The sequence below is a fragment of the Notolepis coatsorum genome, assembly GCF_963971535.1.
Source record: "Notolepis coatsorum genome assembly, chromosome: 18".
NCBI lineage: Eukaryota > Metazoa > Chordata > Actinopteri > Aulopiformes > Paralepididae > Notolepis > Notolepis coatsorum.
Genome location: NC_140182.1, coordinates 30,490,240 through 30,510,224, shown reverse-complemented (window position 1 = coordinate 30,510,224; position 19,985 = coordinate 30,490,240). Strand labels below are relative to the sequence as shown.

The 19,985-nt window shown below is 41.2% G+C and overlaps 1 protein-coding gene across 4 annotated transcripts in view; it reads left to right on the top strand.

Annotated features, from left to right (window-relative positions):
• The first annotated feature begins 6,334 nt into the window (after positions 1-6,334).
• Positions 6,335-19,985, top strand: part of anln2 (anillin, actin binding protein 2) — a 57,669-nt gene continuing 44,018 nt past the window's right edge. For 3 of the 4 annotated variants that reach the window (XM_084335360.1, XM_084335359.1, XM_084335358.1), the window contains exons 1-6: positions 6,335-6,449; positions 10,561-10,671; positions 13,212-13,349; positions 15,533-15,631; positions 17,627-17,778; positions 19,888-19,980. In XM_084335360.1, coding sequence (XP_084191486.1) covers positions 10,578-10,671; positions 13,212-13,349; positions 15,533-15,631; positions 17,627-17,778; positions 19,888-19,980 — 576 coding nt within the window. In that variant the 5' untranslated portion in view covers positions 6,335-6,449; positions 10,561-10,577. The remainder of the gene's footprint in view (positions 6,450-10,560; positions 10,672-13,211; positions 13,350-15,532; positions 15,632-17,626; positions 17,779-19,887; positions 19,981-19,985) is intronic. The other variant, XM_084335361.1, reaches the window with a different exon arrangement.

Here is a 19,985-nt window from a genome sequence, read left to right as displayed (position 1 = left end):
AAGGAACATCTTACCTTACATCATTTCCTCTTGATCAGGGGCGACAGTGGCTCGGGAGGTAGAGCAGTCGTCTGGCAATCCGGTTCCCGGTTCGATTCCCTCTCCTCCCGGGCAGCGTGTCGATGTGTCCTTGAGCAAGACACTTAACCCCTAATTGCTCCCGATGAGCAGGTTGGCACCTTGCATGGTTGCCTCCGCCGTCGGTGTGTGAATGTGTGAGTGAATGGGTCAAATGTGAGTAACAAATTGTAAAGCGCTTTGGATAAAAGCGCTATATAAAAAAAATAAAAAGCAGCCATGATCATTGTCCGTAATTTCATTTTTGAGAAATTGGGTCAGAATGGTCATGAGGTGAAATTGGTCGTTCACCTTTTTGATTTGACATCCACAGTTGAACACGACGCCAAAGTGGAGACCGAGAGCCTTGGATAGTTTGACCTCTATTAACCCTTTCACTGCCACGCGACAGAAGGTTAACCCTTTACTATCACACAACCGACGGATCCGCGGAGCTAATGATGCTAATGATGGAGCATCGCCATCGGTTGTGTGATAGTAAAGGGCTAACCTTCTGTATTGTCACAGTGAAAGGGTTAACCGGCTGTCGTGTGGCAGTGATAGGGTTAACCTCTATGTAGTGTTAGAACTGTATGACTTAACAAATATACATAAATATACATATTTATAGGTATATTTATATAAATGTATCTTGTATCTTGTATGTATTTATATATAAATGTATTGGATTGTATAGAGATACAGCGTTTATACATATAATTAAATTATAAAAACTATTAAACTATTTAAAATAGATTAAATTATAATTTGTGATAGTTAAAAAGGGGTATGAATTTTTAAAAGTGTATACTTCTTCCTACTCCTATTTCGAACAGGGTAAACTATGATTTGTTTATCTGTTTCTCTTTTTGCTGACTTTTTTTTTTTATTTTTTATTATCTTTTGAATAATATGTCAAATGAACAGATATATTTTAGTTTGTATACTTGTTCGAAAATAAAAAAAATCTTTCATTCATTCATTTAGTCATTCAGCTGATGCTTTTATCCAAAGCGACTTACAAATTGTGTACAACAAGTCAGCAGGAGGCCTACACCTCTGGCGCATAAGGCTATAAGTGGTATTGTTCGTCTAGCCGGGGATAATTGGAGTGCTATACACTCTGAGTGCATAGTAGTATAGACATATTAGCATAATAGGTAGTAGTAATAGCATATAGCACAGTACAAAGTAGATAGTAGTATAGACATAGTAGCATAGTGCATGATCGTAAAAGACAGTAAGATATTCAGATATTGATTGGAAAAGTGTGTTTTTAGTTGACAGAGGAAGATTGGACGGGTTTCAGCTGTCTTGACTGGGTGGGAAGTTCATTCCACCACCGCGGAGCGAGGACAGAGAATAGCCTGCTTCGCTTCGATGACCCCCCCCCAGGAGCCTGAAGAGGAGTGGGTCTCAGGTGGCCAGAGTCTTGAGGGTATAGGCCGGTTAGCCTTCGGGAGAGGTGTTAGTTGGACAATGCCTAGGCTAACCGGCCATGTCCGCTTCCATTCATTGTGCTAAGCTAGGCTAACGTGCAGACAGATAGCTCTCTACTGAAAGCACAGAGAGAAGACTGGTATCTATCTTCTTGTCTCTCTCTGGAGAAGACGCTAAGCTAATTTCCCAAAAATGTTGGCGTGTTCCTTTAAGATGAAGCACCGGCTGCTCACAGCCTCTGTTTTGACGTGCAGTCAGCCAACTGCCAACAGCCAACAGGAGGAAGCTTAAAGGACCACTTCACCAAAAACCAATGCTGATTTTTCGTTTTGCACATAATCCCACACACATCCAAAAACTCTAAACCGTTTTGCACACATTCATTTAGTTTGTCAATTATTGAGAGTAAATTCGTTTGAATATGGCCACCAGTGTTGTCACCGGGGACATTGAATCCTTGTGTTCAATGAAATGATAATGAAATGATAAGGTAGCAGTCCCTATAAGACAAGGAAGGTATTGCTATTTCATCATTTACATAATTTCATGGTGCTGTAATTAACACAACACGAGGATTCAATCACTGGTGGCCATTTTCAAACACATTTACTCTCAATAACTATCAAACTAAATGAATGTGTGTAAAACTGTTTAGAGTTTTTGGATGTGTGTGAGATTATAGTATGTGTAAAATAAATCAGCATTGTTTGTTGGTGAAGTGCCCCTTTAATTAAGCATGGACTACAAACCCTTTTAGCTTAACCTAACTTAATGTACCACGCTGTAATGCTTCTTCATAGAAAAATACAAAGGAGGGGTGACAGTGGCTCGGGAGGTAGAGCAGTCGTCTGGTAATCCCGAGGTTTCGATTCCAGCTCCTCCCGTGGCAGTGTGTCAAAGTGTCCTTGAGCAAGACACTTAACCCCTAATTGCTCCTGATGAGCAGGTTGGCACGTTGCATGGTCACCTCCACTGTCGGTGTGTGAGTGAATGGGTCAAATGTGAGGAACAAATTGTAAAGTGCTTTGGCTTTGGATAAAAGCTGTTATATAAACGCAGCCATTGAATTGAAGTATTGTAATCTTTTTTTTATCAAGTAGAATTTTGAATAGAGGACTTTTACTTTAACTACTCTATCTGGGTGTTTCCACTTTTACTTAAGTAAAGGATTTGGGCACATTTTCCAGATGTTTCATTTAAAAGGAGAAGAAGAAGAAGAAGAAGAAGAAGAAGAAGAAGAAGAAGAAGAAGAAGAAGAAGAAGAAGAAGAAGAAGAAGAAGAAGAAGAAGAAGAAGAAGAAGAAGAAGAAGAAGAAGAAGAAGAAGAAGAAGAAGAAGAAGAAGAAGAAGAAGAAGAGGTGCTGCTCAACACATTCTCCTAAAGATTCCGAAAACATACACTGACTGCACTTGGTCAAACGTCATTCAGGGCTGCTGCTGCCAGGGACTGGAACAACCTACAGAAATCTCTCAAACTGGTCACCTTTATGCCTAAGATGATCCAAGCACTCTCTGATGAACATTCTCACTGATTCCTGCAACTGTTTCTCAACCCAGTAACACCCCGACCCCCTGTCTGTCATGGTGCCCCTCCTCTCACTGCTATATTGCTTGTTGTATGTATATTTATATTCTAATAACATATAAATATTGTATGTCGGAAATGTTTAATCCTGAATTATTTTTCAGCCCCCCCCCCCTTCCACCTTGTGTGATTGGTGAACTTAGATATTTTATTATATAATATTTTATGTGTTATTGAGGTGTATTGTATTGTTTTATTGTAGTGCATTGATTTTATTGTATTGTATTGATTTGTGTGGACCCCAGTAATAGTAGCCTATGCCTGTGGCAATGGCTAATGGGGATCCGAATAAACTAAACTAAACTAAACTAAACTAAACTAAACTAAACTAAACTAAACTAAACTAAACTAAACTAAACTAAACTAAACTAAACTAAACCTTTAGTGAGACATAAAACACTGACACTCTGGAACTCTTTTTGAAACCTTGCTGCCCAAACGCTGGTAATAAATAGCTCTGAAGTCACTTAGTCCACAGCATCACCTTGTGGTATAATATAGAATAGAATAATTACTAACTGAACACACTCACCCCTAGTGGGTTTTACTTAGATGCCAGCAATAATTTGTGCTTAGTTTGGGAGTGAATTTAGCAGAACTTGCAATTAGTTTACAGAACATATTTACTGTACTGTAATCTCTAAAGATGAAGTTATTCTATCTTGTGTCATCAACAATCAAATCATTTTGAGGCACTGTGAACCAAACACAACCCTAGAAGATACTTATTTGAATGGTACATGTGTTTGTAAATTTGCAGTCTTTGCCATTATTAACAACAATAATACTATTCTGTTTATATCGTGTAACTAGGCCTACACAGAGCCATTTATCATCCTGTAGTAATATAAAATAATATAATATCCTGTCAGTTATTGCATTAGCAAACATTGCAACAGGAAAGAACCTGTAAACACGTTTCGCAAATATGCCACAATAATGTGGAACGCCCTACCCACAGCCGTAAAATAATGTGAATCCCTACCCTCCTTCAAAACCGCTCAAAGAGCACCTACGGGTGGCTGCAATTAGAAACTGGCCCCGGTAAATGTCCAAATCCCCCCCCCCCCACCCAACAACCCCCTCCTCCTCCCACCCTCAAGTTTCTTTAATAGTTGTCATACAGAAGTACAGAATACTTTTATACAAAATGCTTCTTACTGTTACGCTCCAGAGACTGTGCAAGACAAGATAAGTATGAAATAAAATAACATAGTATAGCATGTAAATTAGAAGTAAAAAAAAGGTCACAGTGTTCAGTATAGACATATGTACTATGTTCGATGCAGAATAGACGTAACTGAGTTACCATATAATATACAATATACTATGCAGTGTACTAATATACAATACTATATAGTGCAAGGCAGAAATGGGATGAGGTGCAATTTAGGTACAATTTACAGTAGGTGTACGAGTTGTAGTGAAAATCCTTTATCAATAAATATAAAGTGTGTTTGTGTGATCTAAAGTGTGGAGAGTGGGTGCTGCAGTGTGTTGTTTGTTTAAGTGAGTGTGTGCGTGTGGGTGTGTGTGCTGTGTGCATTTGATGGTTGTTGCATAGTGTTTATTGTTCGTTTAGCAGCCTGATGGCCTGGGGATAGAAGCTTCTTCTGAGTCTTTCTGTGCTCGCCTTAAGACTCCGGTATCGCTTGCCTGACCGCAGCAGTTCAAAGAGGCAGTTGTTCGGGTGGCTGGAGTCCTTGATGATTCTCTTAGCCTTCCCCCTGCACCGCTTGTTGTAAATGTTCTGGAGGGTGGGAAGCCCCCCTCCAATTGTGCGTTCGGCTGAACGTGTCACTCTTTGTAGTCTGCTACGGTCTTGTGCAGTGCTATTCCCAAACCAGGAGGTGATGTTGCCAGTCAGGATGCTCTCTATTGTACATGAGTAGAAGTTCCTAAGGATCTTCTGACTGACTTGGAACTTCCTTAGGCGCCTGAGGAAGTAGAGGCGTTGTCGTGCCTTCTTCACAACACTGTCAATGTGTGTGGTCCATGTCAAATCCTCGGATATGTGGGCTCCGAGGTACTTGAAACTGTTCACTCTCTCAACCGGTGCCCCGTCGATGCTGAGGGGGCTGTAGTCCTTGACCCCCGACCTCCTGAAGTCCACAATCATCTCTTTTGTTTTGCTGACGTTCAGGGAGAGGCAGTTCTCCTGACACCACTGTGACAGATTCTCTACCTCTTCCAGGTAGGCCCTCTCGTCGTTGGCAGAGATCAGGCCCACCACTACTGTGTCATCAGCAAAGTTGATGATTGTGTTGTTGTTCCGCTGTGCCACGCAGTCATGTAGAGGGAGTAGAGGAGGGGGCTCAGAACACAGCCCTGGGGGGCCCCTATGTTGAGCGTGATGGATGAGGAGGTGCAGTTGCCTGCTCTTACCACCTGTGGTCTGCCCGTCAGGAAGTCCAAGACCCACTGGCAGAGGTCATAGTTCAAGCCCAGGTCCCTGAGCTTGGCTATGAGTTTGGAGGGGACTATGGTATTGAATGCTGAGCTGTAGTCGATGAACAGCATTCTCACATAGTTCCCCTGCCTCTTGTCCAGGTGTGATGCTGCTGTGTGCAGCACATGGGCTATGGCGTCCTCCGTGGACCTGTTGGGGCGATATGCAAATTGCAGGGGGTCCAGGTTGATGGGGACATTGGGGAGGGAGGAACAGATGTAGCCCTTCACTAGCTTCTCAAAGCACTTCATGGCTATGGAGGTGAGGGCTACAGGGCGGTAGTCGTTGAGGCAAGCGGGCGTAGATTCTTTGGGTACAGGGATGATGGTGGACTTCGACCCCCCCCCCCCCCCCCCCCCCCACCCAACCCCCTCCGATGTACAGTTTTCTTCCCCTTCTGATGTATATATTTTTTTATGATCTCTTTTTCTTACACAGTACTGTATATTTGTATGTCTTGTGTGTCATAAATGTCTTGATGAATTGAAAATGGAGGACCCTGATGTAAACAACTGGTCTGCACTCTGCATCCTCTTAGCAGTTGTTTGTATTGAGCCGTACTGTATTGTACCCATTCTGCAATCTGTTAATCAAATTTTCAATCAATCAATCAATCAATCAATCAATCAATCAATCAATTAAATCAATCAATCAAACCATAGCTCAGAAATGTTATTGCGCGCTTTCATTTGTACTACGGTAAGACATTACGGTACTCTCGTTCATTGTGTGCGCCCTACGTCACGTTAAAAGACGCGCTGAAATTCAAAGTTCGAAGGAGGAGTCTGTCTACACACAGAGCAGGGGACAGACAGGGGACGTGGACAGTATCCAACCGCAAGCAACACTTGACTGTATTCTTTCTGTGAGTCCGTTAACCAACTACTTACTGGACGTTCACGAATACCGTCTGTTCAGGTAACAATTAATAACAACATGTTTCAGCTGACTAGCGAGCGCCGTCTGTCTAAACGCTAGCTATATCATTACTAACGTTGAATTAACCCACATTTAGCTAACGTTGACGTTAGCTAGCTAGTTTGGTCAACAGTCAACAATACCTTGACAGTATCAATATAAAATATATGAATGAATGAAAACGTTATTTAACAGATTGCAGAATGGGTACAATATACAGTACGGCTCAATACTCACAATTGTTAAGGGGATGCAGACCAGAGAAAGACGTTTGTCTTGTTTACATCAGGGTCCCCCATTTTCAATTCATCGTTGTTTGCTTTTCAAACCAAGGTGATGACAGCTAACGTATGAGCGAACTGAGGTTACTTCATGGGTTATATAATAACGTAACTTAAACTGAAAAGGTGGCAAGCTAAAAGGCCAATGTTAATAAGTTAGCAGCACAAACCGGTTTTGTAGTGTGATTTTGACCCGCTCCAACCCGAATACCTGGACTGGGCGTCACCGTGTTTACAGCACTGTGCACTTTGATTGATTGAAAACTTTATTAACAGATTGCAGAATGGGTACAATACAGTACAGCGCAATACATACAATTGTTAAGGGGATGCAGACCAGAGAGAGACTTTCGTCTTGTTTACATCAGGGTCCCCCATTTTCAATTCATCATAACATATGACACACACGACATACAGATAGACTACTGCTACATCTATACATTTATGACATACCAGATTTGCAAATACAGTACTGTTTGTGATACAAAAGAGTCCAGAGAAGAGAGTATATACATTTGACGTAGAAACTGTACATTGGAGGAGGTTGGGACGGTGGGGGGGGGGGGGCACTGTACAGTACACTGTACAGTACACTGTACATTGGAATATTGACAAAGCCATACTTGGTCATTTACTGTACATTGGAGGGGGTTGGGTTAGGACATAGGGGCCAGTTTCGAGTTGCAGTCTCCCGTAGGTGTTCTTTGAGAGTGTTTTTGAAAGTGGGTAGTGATTCACATTCCTTTACAGCTTTGGGTAGGGCGTTCCACATTGATGTGGCATAATTGCGAAACGTGTTTAGTCCCTCTCTCACTTTCGGGAGAGAGAATCGTCTTGAAACGCAGTGTGAACGTCATCTTTGATGTTACAATATATTGTTTCTGTGCTTCATACCATAGTACAATGGTTCTCAAACGTTTTCATGTCAAGGACCCCTTTATATTGACACAATATAATAGGCCAGGGACCCCGATTTTAGATTTCTGAGAAGATTGATTGATTGAAAACGTTATTAACAGATTGCAGAATGGGTACAGTACAGCTCAATACAACAACTGCTAAGAGGATGAAGACCAGACAAATATTTTCTTCTTGTTTACATAAGGGTCCTCCATTTTCAATTCATCAAAACATTTAGAGACATACAAATACACTACTATGTAAGAAAGAGAGAACATCATAAAAATAGAAAACAACGGGAGAAGAAAATGTACATTAGAGGGGGCTGGAGTGGGGGGGGGGGTTACATTTATAGGTTTGATTGATTGATTGAAAACTTTATTAACAGATTGCAGAATGGGTACAGTACAGCTCAATACATACAATTGTTAAGGGGATGCAGACCAGAGAAAGACTTTCGTCTTGTTTACATCAGGGTCCCCCATTTTCAATTCATCGTAACATATATGACATAGTACAGATAGACAGTACTGTCTGCTACATCTATACATTTATGACATACCAGATTTGCAAATACAGTACGGTTTGTGATACGAAAAGAGTCCAGAAAAGAAGTATATACATTTGACGTAGAAACTGTACATTGGAGGAGGTTGGGTAGGGCCTAACAAAAATAATAGTTGGTTTCAGGTTGGTTGTCAGTTTGGCCATGGGTAGGTAGGGAATTTATTTTATTTTATTTTTTTATTTTATTCTTTCCCACGGCGACTATGGATAGGGAATTTCTTTATTTAATTAAAATGTTCACAACAACATGGATGCATGTACTCTGCCAGCATGTTTAATATCCATAATACTAAATGTTTGACTAAGATTTCTATGAAACTTTATTCAAAAAAAAAAAAAAAAAAAAAAAAATCGGATTTTTTTTTTGAATATATAATTTTTTTTAAAAACTCATAAAATATATTGGGTCGCACCTAAATCGGCAGGGTCGGTCGGCAACCTGAAACCAACCATTATTTTTGTTAGGCCTAGGTGGGGGGGGTACTGTACATTGCAGGAGGTTGGGTAGGAGTGGGGGGAGGTTGGGTAGGAGGGGTGGGTGGGGGACACTGTACAACTGTACAAGCAACACCGTACATTGGAATATTGACAAGACCATACTTGGTCATTTTTACTGTACATTGGGGGGGGGGGTTGTGTTAGGACATTTACAGGGGCCAGTTTTGAATTGCAGTCTCCCGTAGGTGTTTTTTGAGTGTTTTTGAAAGTGGGTGGCTCTTTGAGAGTGGTTTTGAAGGAGGGTACGGAATGGGATTCACATTCCTTTACGGCTGTTGGTAGGGCGTTCCACATTATTGTGGCATATTTGCTAAACAAGTTTAGTCCCTTGTTTTGTTTGAGCCGAATCTGGCTTGAACATGATTAGTGGAGCTCCCTCTGGTGTTGTGGTCGTGGACTTCACTGACCTTTTAGGAAGTATTTCAACAGGTACACATGGGTATCTTAGTTGTGTAGTGTATCTTGTAGACCAGGCCCATTGCCATTTTCTGTACGCTGTCGTCTGCTGCTCTATACGCCATCCTAGATTGTCAAAATGGGCAGGGGTGAGGTGGGTTTTAGGAGTAAGGCCAAGCACTGCAAGCAGTAGTCTGACCAGTTTGTTTTGTGGTGTTTGGAGCCTTGTTTTGAGGTGCTTTGGTACCATGAGGTGCAAGCATAGTCGTAGAAACCTTGAATGAGTGCTCCTATTAGTCTTCAAGGTATTCTTATTTATAACTAATAATATGTTGTTGGATATGATTTAGATAAAACCATAACTGTGGACGACAGTGGGCGGCTACGTGGCGTAGTGAGCAAGGCGCTCGCTACGAAATGCTGGAGACGCTGGGCTCGTCAGTTCGAGCCCAGCGCTCCACATTTGCTTTCAGTTTAGCTGGTCGTTCATACTAATACACATTGGCCGTATTAGGGGGTGGGAAACTGATGGGTGGGGATCGGGCGTTGTGGACAGCGACTCCTACAGGTCGGTTGGTGCGCCTGCGCAGTAGAATCAGGAAGTGTCGGGGGCAGCGTGAGCCTCCCACGCGTTACTCCTCGCCACTGAGAGATCGAGCTGCGCAGGTGAAAAGATGCGACTGCTGTTACCTCAAGTACCGGAGGGGACTTGTGCTATGTATGACTTAGTCCACATTGCAGCCGGCTTGTGGGAGGCAAGAAACAGCGTCCGTGACAGGGGAGGGTTGAATTGGATGATACGAAATTGGGATGGGAGAAAATATAGAAAATGGGAGAAAAAGTGGATCAAAAACAAAAAAAAAATGGACGACAGTGGAGAGAGAGAAAGTGAAACTGAAGACCGGTTCTTGCTGACTTCTCTTGGAAAAAAATATTATCCCTGTTTTTCTGGGTACTCTCTGGAAGCCATTATGTCCTGATCCCTATGATTTCTATCCTGGTGGTTAGTCACTATCAAATCAAATGTATTTGTAAGGCCCGACAACGTAAATAATATGTATAATAATAATATGTAAAGGTCCCCATGGGCCTGACACGTCTTCTTTAAACAAGTCAAGAAAACATCACAATAAATCAAGAACAAAACAAAAAACACCATGAAATCCAAAATAAAATGTAAAATAAATAAATGCAACACTCCCAGACATACCCCATGCGAAGGTAAGGAAAAACTCACTAAAAACCTAGCAATAGGAAAAAAGCACCACAGGCAATGTCGTGGGGAGAAACCTTATAAGGGCCGTTCAAGGGGGAGGGCTGTTTCACTATCTTACAACAGTATACAATTTCCTGTCTGTCAAATGTTGATATTTTCTGATCTCGGTAACATTAAAATGGTCACCAAAGTTTGGGAAACACTGCCTTAGGTCTTATTTAGTATCAAACCCTTATTATCTTTCTGGTTACAGTATCTGTCCTCATCGTCATGGAGTCTGGAGAGGACAGCTATGGCAGCTCCAGCATGAAGAGACCGAGAGAACCTCTCTCGGATACAGAGGACAATGTGCATTTACCTGCAGGTGTGTGTGTACGTTGTATACCTCCTGGGAACCAAAACATTATACCCGTCTGTCAGCTGAAGGGGAATCCCCCCTGGCTGATGGAGATATTAGGCTAACTCTTACTAAGGGTCAACTAGCAAGGCTACCCTACTATGGTACAAAAAATATATAATAAGTCTAACTCTATATTCCTTGAAGGAACAGTTCACCCCCAAAGTGATAATTTGTATATGAAAACATAGTATCCTGTAAGGTGGGTTGGTCTTCTCTGCCAGAGAAGCGTAATGATCATTTGTATTTGTTTATCTATAAGTAGAGCCAAATGGAATCCGTTTTATTTTTTTCCAAATTCCATTTTATTTTTTCCCAAATTCAGTTTTTTCCGTTTTAATATTTCAGAATTCTGTATTTTGCTTTGTACGCTCATTTTACCATCAGAAATAGTGTCTAATAAGTGGGAATGAATAAATGTCCACAATTTAATAAGATATAACAGTCCATTTAATAGGGCTGTCTTAAATACTTCGAAGCTTCGTTCGATGGGCATGGGATTCGAATATGAAAATAAAATTTGATTATTAAAAAATATAAAAATATAAATTATATATATATATTTTTTGCTAAATCAACTCTGCCTCTCTTTGTTAATTACAACAAGCAATGCTGTTTGTTATTTAAGATGAGGTCGGACTCGGCACTGATTTGTGTTCATTGTGCTGCTTTTATAAAGCCTCAAATGACGGCTTACAATATTTCATGAAAGCAAAGTGTTTTGTTTGTCTAAAATTTAAAAGGGTTTAAACTTTACACCACTGACAAAGTTGAACAAAGTGCTGTACAAGTCCCACAAAAAAAATATATATATTATATTTAATTTTTTATTTTATTTTTTACAGTTGATTCCATTTTTATTGCTCAATTCCGCGATTCCGTCCGCGATTCCGTGATCGCGGATTTCATATGGCTCTATCTATAAGGCCATTATCGGGAAGCTTACCGGTATATCACAATGCTGCTAGATTTGAACTTTGGACTCAAATTACTAAAGTCTCCCAAACACAGTCTGAACAGTCACAGTGTTTCCCACAGGATTTTCAGAGACTATGGGGGGTGAACCTCCGACCCTTTATTTTTTTTGTACATTTTAAAGTTAAATGCATCAATCTGGTGCACTTTGAGAGCAAAATAAAGAGGCTAGATTCTATGATGAACTTTGTGCTCAAAACACAAAATCGACTAGACTAGTGCTTCCCAATCCTCTCCTCGAAGCACCCCAGCCGTTCAATGTATTTGTTAAATTCCACCACCAGCACACCTGATTCAACTTAACTAGCCCTTTATTAGTTGAATCAAGGTGTGCTGGTGGTGGAATTTAACAAATACATGGAACGGCTGGGGTGCTTCGAGGAGAGTTCCATTGGTTCTATGGACAGCTTAGAACCATGATCTTAATCCTCTGCTTCATGATCTCAAACCTCCCTGCTTCATGATCTCCTGGTTTATTGTGTAACTGTTATAACAGATTTCTTTTTATGTGTATCTGTGTTTTACTTGTAATTTAATTGTTTTTGTTGTTGTTTTTTTAAATCATAAACCTTACCAACGTGTTTGATTATTACATGTCCTCACAACAGATGGATGGAATTCAGGTTGAAAATTGGCGAATTGTCCCTTTTTTTTTTTTAAAGACAGTGGTGATGTGAACAAGGCAAATAGTGACTTTTCTCACATCTACAGTGCACAACTTTAATGAAAGGACAAATGCAAAGGTTTCCAATGATATCGTATATGTCAGGTTAGCTAATAATTATGTGGATAATAACATGTTTTCAAATACACAGGATATGATGTTAAAATCCAAAGTGCCACCTCTAAAACCCCTGTGCTCCTGGTGGTAAATGGATAATAATATACTAATAACTTCCTAATTTTAAATGGTGAAGTAATCACACAATAGGATAACAAGATGGCATCTTTGTTATAAATGCAGACATTAAGGGTTAGAATTAGCAGATCAAGAATATGTGCACACATTATTGACCTAGATACAGGTCTTATTTCCCTTAACCCCTTTAGACATACAACGCCTGCTAATAATGCATTATATAGCCTGTATATACACACAAATGTGTTTCCTTGTTTCAATGGGTTAAGGGGAAATGAAGGCCTTTGCCTTTTTTTTTTTAAATACCCATCAAATGCCTTACTTTTCCACCTGGGTACCTGGTAGGGCTGACCTTAGATTTTTTTTTTAATTCGAAGCTTCGGGGCCGCCATTGTGTTAACAAAGAGAGGCAAAGTTGATTTTGCAAAACAAATGTTTTTTAACATAATCGAATTTTATTTTCATATTCGAATCCCATGCCCATCGAACGAAGCTTTGAAGTATTTAAGACAGCCCTAGTACCTGGCAACGCGGGAATCGTAACCCTGGACCTTCTTGCTGTGAGGCGACAGTGTTAACCACTACACCACGTGACGCCTGTCCGCTAGTAGTAGGTTTAGTTGAGCACATAAAGGTTTTAATTATCATTGTCTAATTTTTTTTTATCTTCTAGAGGTGAAAGATGGCCAGAAGCGCCGACGCCTCGAGATGTGTGGCCAGGAGAACCGCAGCCCCAGAGCCTCTTCCTCCAGACGGGTAGCTGAGGACGTCAAACCGGACGTGCCCGCCCTCCGCCGTATACGTGATACAGGTCAGGATTATTCCTCTTGTTCCCTAACCGTCTGCTAGATGGCTTTAACCCTTTGTCGTGTGGCAGTGAAAGGGTTAACCTTCTGTATTGTGGCAGTGAAAGGGTTAACCATTTGTTAGTGTGGTAGTGAAAGGGTTAACCTTATGTATTGTCGCAGTGAAAGGGTTAACTATTTGGTAGTGTGGTAGTGAAAGGGTTAACCTTCTGTATTGTGGCAGTGAAAGGGTTAACCATTTGTTAGTGTGGTAGTGAAAGGGTTAACCTTATGTATTGTCGCAGTGAAAAGGTTAACTATTTGGTAGTGTGGTAGTGAAAGGGTTAACTATAGTGTGTAAAGGTGGCTGTGTTGGCGGCATCACACAATTCCTGTTGCCAATAGAGAGGATCTGAATGGAAGATAGGAATGTAGAAACAAATCCATCCATTGATGATGGTGAATATAGAAATCCAGCTCCATCGATCCGTTAAATCTGTAATGAATGGTTAATGGAGAACGAATGTGTTTCATAACACCGTCAACTACCGGTAATACCTTGGCGGGTGGGTTCATACCTATCACATTTCTAAAAGAATAAGAAATGAACCCAACCATGGAGAAGGAAAAGAAAAAAGGTTTAATCGTTGCTTAAATGATCATGGTAATCAAATTGAATCATTGCACCACCCTAAGGTGAATGTCTGCAGAATGAGTAGCTTGTTTGGACGTTGGAAGAAATCTAGGTTAACTCCAGGATGCAGCAGCGCTGATACTAACGGATAGAAATGCCAAATATAGAGCTACCTACCATCACTCTACATGTCAGAGAAGCATGGCCTCTCTAGATAAATGCATTGAAATTGCGTTGTAGTTCAAAATACATCAAGGACGATGCTTGTCCTGTGTGTTGTGTATATTTCGTCTTGGTCTTCCTCTGTTGGGTGGGTGCACCATCCCTGACAAAGATCAGGCACAATGGATTGTTATTATACGGCTTCATTGAGAATACAGAGTGCCGATCTGATCTATTACTTTTAATGAACAGTATAGACTTGGACTGTTATTTTGGGGTCATTGGACAAAGATTATTGAGATATAATACTTTTTTCTCCATTTGGAGAGCGTTAATGTGTCGGCAAAAAATATTGCTAAATAAACCCTTTTTAGAGCAATCCTAGACCCCTCTACTTCACGTCAGGGGGTTGAATCACTCTTGTCAGGGATTCTTTTGCAATGGCATTATCCTTTACTTATTAATGTGTTGGTAGTTTTTGCATACGTTTCTATTCATCATCAACCTTTATTTATTCTCAAATACAATTGAGGTCGCCCTCATTTTCAATGTCGTCGAGACTTTACAGACATTTCAATGCACATATTTCTACAATAATAAATATGAATAACTATCTATATAGTACTCTTCACACATGTACCGCAGTCCAGAGTGCACCACAGCAATTGAAATGAAATGGGCATAAAATCAGCACACAAATTGACACAAAAAATAATATTGAAAAACAATGCATAAATTGCAGACATAAGAATAGGTATAAAAGACAATAATAGTAGTGCAATGTAAACGTGCAGACTTAAGAATAGGCATAAAATAAGTACAATAGTACAATGTCGCTCGAAGGCATGTGAACCCCCCCGGAACAGTCAGTCCCCCAAACACCCCCACATCAATCATCCCTACCAAGTACCACATCCCCAAGAAGAAAACCACAAACAGCCCGCGCACCACTCACACCGCCATGCACGGTGATGGGAATGCCACCCCTGCGGGCCGCACCAGCCCCCCCGGTCCCGGTGCCCCCGCCACCACGAGGAAAGCCAGCGAATCCCATGCCCCCACCCCCAAACTCCAGAGAGGAATGACAGGCCACGCGCCCCAGGACCTGCAGCCACGCCAAAGGAGACACGACTCCACACTCTCAAGCAGACAGACAACAGCGACCAAATGAGAAGACATGCAGGATCGGGACGGTCCGAGACGACACCGGGAACACAGCAGAAGCCACAGCGAGCCCCCCCCCCCCCCCCCCCACGCAAGGAACCTTAAAAACTAGACCAACTAAAATCCACCAAAGCACACGCAAGAGACCAATACCCAACTCCAGGGAAGGTCCAGGAAAGTTCCAGCCGAAGCCATAGGCTCCAACAGGCTCCAACAGGGTCAGTGGCTAAGAGATTTGTGTCATTTCAGGTGGACCCATCCTGACCCAGAGATGTCTGTCGGACCCTGGTTCTTCTGCCAGCCCGTCACGCCTCATCCAGGACGGGGGTTTCAGACAGAACCTCCTGGGTGAGAATGGATTGAAACACACACATCCAGACTAGGGCTAGACCCATAGAAACACACGCGTCCAGACAAGGGCTAGACCCATAGAAACGTGCATCCAGGCAGTGTGCAAGTAATAGTTTTGCGTAGTGGGCGTGCCAACGCGCAATTGTCATTTCATATTAGACACAGAGTAGCGTGGACCTTCAATTTTAGAAGCTATGACATCTAGCTATTCAGCCCTGCGTTCGACAGCTCTCATCTCGTTAGTCACACTGTTTCTATGTGCAACGAAAACTCTGCGAGCAACGGATCCAATGGTCTTTGCATCCTCGCCATTCCTGTATACCCATGTCACGCTAAAAACCTTAACTAATGTTAGCTGCTAACGCTAACTACTGTAAGATATCCCTGTAAGCTATCCCTGGGAACGCTCGGAGGCGTCTAATAGTGAGGGAAGGGGGGGGCTGAGAGACTCTCTCTCTCCTGAACCTATTTCATTCAAAAGGAAGATATTGATGGACAGTAGCTATAGTATATAGTAGGGCTGGGTGATATGGCAAAAAATCATATCGCGATAACGATATGATAATGTTATCATATCACTCTATCGATAATTATCGAAATTGGTATAATAAAATAAAAAATAATGTTTATTTTGCAGCAATTCTTTGTTGTTGCCGCCATCTTTAGTGTTACATCCCCTCACACTCCAGTTCTCAGGCTGCAGCTGGTTTAAAAGCGAAAGTAAACCGGCTTCTCTGCTGGCTGTGGCTCCAGGCGAGTTGAACAGTTCTGGCTCTGCTAGGTTCTTTTCTATCTTTTGGCGCTTTTTTGGTGGACAAACCACCGCACATGTGCACCGTGACTCGTGACTGGAGTCTAGCTCTGCTAGCACACATAGCCTACTGTGTACAGACTGTTTCAAACTGTATTTAAAATTAGAAAGCAAACAAAATAAATGGACAAGAAAAAGAAATCTCAATTTGGTCAGTATTGTCATTTGGACAAGCAAAGCCATTACTTTAAGTTGCAGGCAAGAAAGACAAGTCTGTCCACTGTCTCTGGTTTTAAAACTGCCCTGTTGCAGGTCACAAAAAAACAAATCGATATTTATTTTTTTCTATTTTTTTTCCCGATATCAATTATTAAAATATATCGCGATTAGGGATGCTCGATACTGGCTTTTATACCGATATTGTCCAACTCTTAATTTCCGATACCGATATCACATTTTAATGCCGATATTGGCCGATAATATCGGACATCCCTAATCGCGATATTTATCGTTATATCGCCCAGCCCTAGTATATAGCTCAGCAGCTGTAACAGAATAATTTTATTACTTTTGATTATTTACGTTTCAATAGCATTTAAATTATAATGAATTAAAGAATTGTCCATGTTCTGTCATCTAATAATATATTCCATTACCTTTCCTATCTGTATCAAAGTCAAAATGTTGGTATCGTGACAACACTACATCATACAAAAGCAGCTTGACAACCGATATCCTTTGCGTCTAGTAGGCATGGGCCAATGTGTGATTTTGGTGGTATGTGCTATTGCACAGATTAAACCTAAAGTGTGCCGCACAATACACGCTTACCTAGGATTTGACTTGATTCAACAACAAAGCAGTCGGGGCAATGGCAAGGCGAAAACGGTTGCAAGTGTTGTTACACTTTACAAAGCTAGATGCAGACAATGCTCGCTGCAATATTATATATTGTATATATTAACAAATAAATAATAATGATAATAAATTATTTGAAGTTTGGATATTTGTATATATATATATATATATATATATATATCCAGTGAGGTAGGTAGCTACTTTTTTTTTTCTGAGACTAAAGTACAGAAAAAAGGTACCTTTTGGGTACCAGTATCTGTTCAAATGTGAAAGGTACCCAACCCTACTGTAGACCCATATAAACACAAATCCAGACTAGGGCTAGACCCATTTAAGTCGTTTTGGCCGGAAGTGTTCAGCAAATATCCCTATCCCATCTCCAGGTGAAGGAGAGTTCAGTCCGTGTGTCGCGAGGGCCAGCCGCGACCCGAGCCCAGCCAACCCTCGCACCCTCTCCAACTTCGTCACCGACATCCAGCAGAAGCTGCAGGGCAGTGTGACACTGAGCTCTGAACAAGCTTTCCGCATTCGCCAGGTCTGTGGCTCACCTCGGTCCAGAACACAGGTTTTACTCTCTGCTTGCCCATGGCCAGTGCTTTTCCAGACTGGGCACGTGTTAACACTAGGCAGAATCTTAATGGGGAATACCGGAGTAGGTTGAATGCAGATATTGTTATGTTTGTTGAGAGGGATGCACTGTGGAACTGTTTCATGAAGAAATGTATCTTTAACACATTGGGTGCCAACGACGAGAAATCTCGTTGTTGGCCGCCATGCGTTGAGTGCCAATGATGAGAAATCTCGTTATTTAATCGTTATTTCTTATTAGCGATATCATTCATTTTTCATCCATCCAGCCTCACGTTATCATTGGGACTGGCTCTGAGCTCGAAAGGGGCAAGTACCGCCCCCTATCATCTCCCGGAGGGTATTGCACCCATTGGAATGGAGTCGATGGGAATGCGTCAGAAAAAAAAATCCGGGCTCCACATTTAACTTCTGAAGCATGTAACCTGAGACTATTGCATTCACTGAGGGAACTGAAAGAAGCGTTGATTATGTGTTTCGAGGTATAACGTTGGATCATAAACGCGATCGATATTTGGAATGGCGATCAGGAATTTGATTAATCTTTTTGCAGAACATCTGATCTGAGGTAAGGACTTTATTTTACCAGTATTGGGTTAATCAGAGTTTTTTTTCACAGCGTTCACAACATGTCTCCTGTGTGTACAGTGTGTGCGTAACGTTAGCGCCAGGCAGGCACGGCATAGATAATCGATTTTTCAGCCCGCTTCTTTAGCGTGCATAAGTACACGTATACTATCGATAATCTAGCGTTTATTTGAAAACTATTCATAAATAGGCTGAAAAATTACTGTTTTTTGTGTATTCCAGTAAAGAGCTATTTTCGTGGATTTTTCTGGAATCACTAGAAATCTTCAAAACTATACTCGTATTCAAAACGGAAATGTACTGATGAAAAAACAATCCGTTTCGTACATGTTGACTGCAAGCAAGTCATTGATAAGCGACGAGTGTATTAGATATATAGCCATAATTTAAGATATAGTTTATGCGTTCGCAAATGTGCTCGTCCTCTCATTGACTAAAGCGCTGGCACTCAATCGATAAATCGCGCACCCCCTGCTGGCAGCCAATGTGTTAACGAGCTGAATCACAAGGGAAACTCCCAACAGCGATGCATGAAACACAGTGAAGTTGTTCTTCTGTTCAGGCCCAACCGCCAGTAAAATCCATAAAAAGCTAGTCTCATTTCTAGCTAATTTAAATGTGAACAATGCAAATATAAAACCGTGCCCAAAGTTACCTTCCTTGAAGAAATGTCTTTGTTATGGTTTTCTCTATCGGCCATGTTTAAACAAGGTGCAGTGACCTCTCACGGCCACAAGGAGTCATTGCTCCATAATGCAGCTTGGAACCCTGCATCCTTGGCTTTATATTTTTATTACAGTATGTTTTTCCATAGATAACCAAAGTTACAATGAACAGTAATCTTCCTAAGGTGGTTATGGTTTATGCTTAGTGCTTCAGTTCATTCATAGTAAGCTCATAACCGCTCATTGGCCATGGTTGTCATTTAATGATGATCACCTGTTATTTGTAATATCACCTGTTATTTGATTACAATCACCTGTTGTTCGCCTACCAAAATGTCTCAGATGGAATACTATGAATTGATGGGCAAATTGATTTGTATTATTGACCAAATAAGGTAGTGCACTGATGCCACTGCTAATTACTAGCTACACTGATGCCACTGTAGAATTACTAGCTACAGAGTACTGATCTAATCCATTATTTCTTGTAAACAATATAGACATTTTGTATTTGGTCATAGGATAAAAGTGATCAAGATGTAGGCTAATAAAACTCTGCATTGAGAGGATTAATATATTTTTTATGTGCACAAAGGGAAGGAAATCAAGCTTTTGAATTGTGGTAACATATTTTGGCATCTTTAAAATAAGGATAATAAAATATTAACAGTGCATCCTTAAAATAAAGTGTTAGAATAATTACTTGTATCAGGTTTTTTATTTCTAACATTGTATTGCTGCTGCTGATGGTCAAGATTCCTGTCCAGTTTGTATCTCACATCTTCCATCTTTCTACCAATCAGGAGAGAGAGCAGGAGCTCCGCCTGTTGTGCTCCCAACCAATCAATGACAATGCCTGGCTGAAGAGGAGCCACTCTCACCCATCATTGGCTGAGGTGAG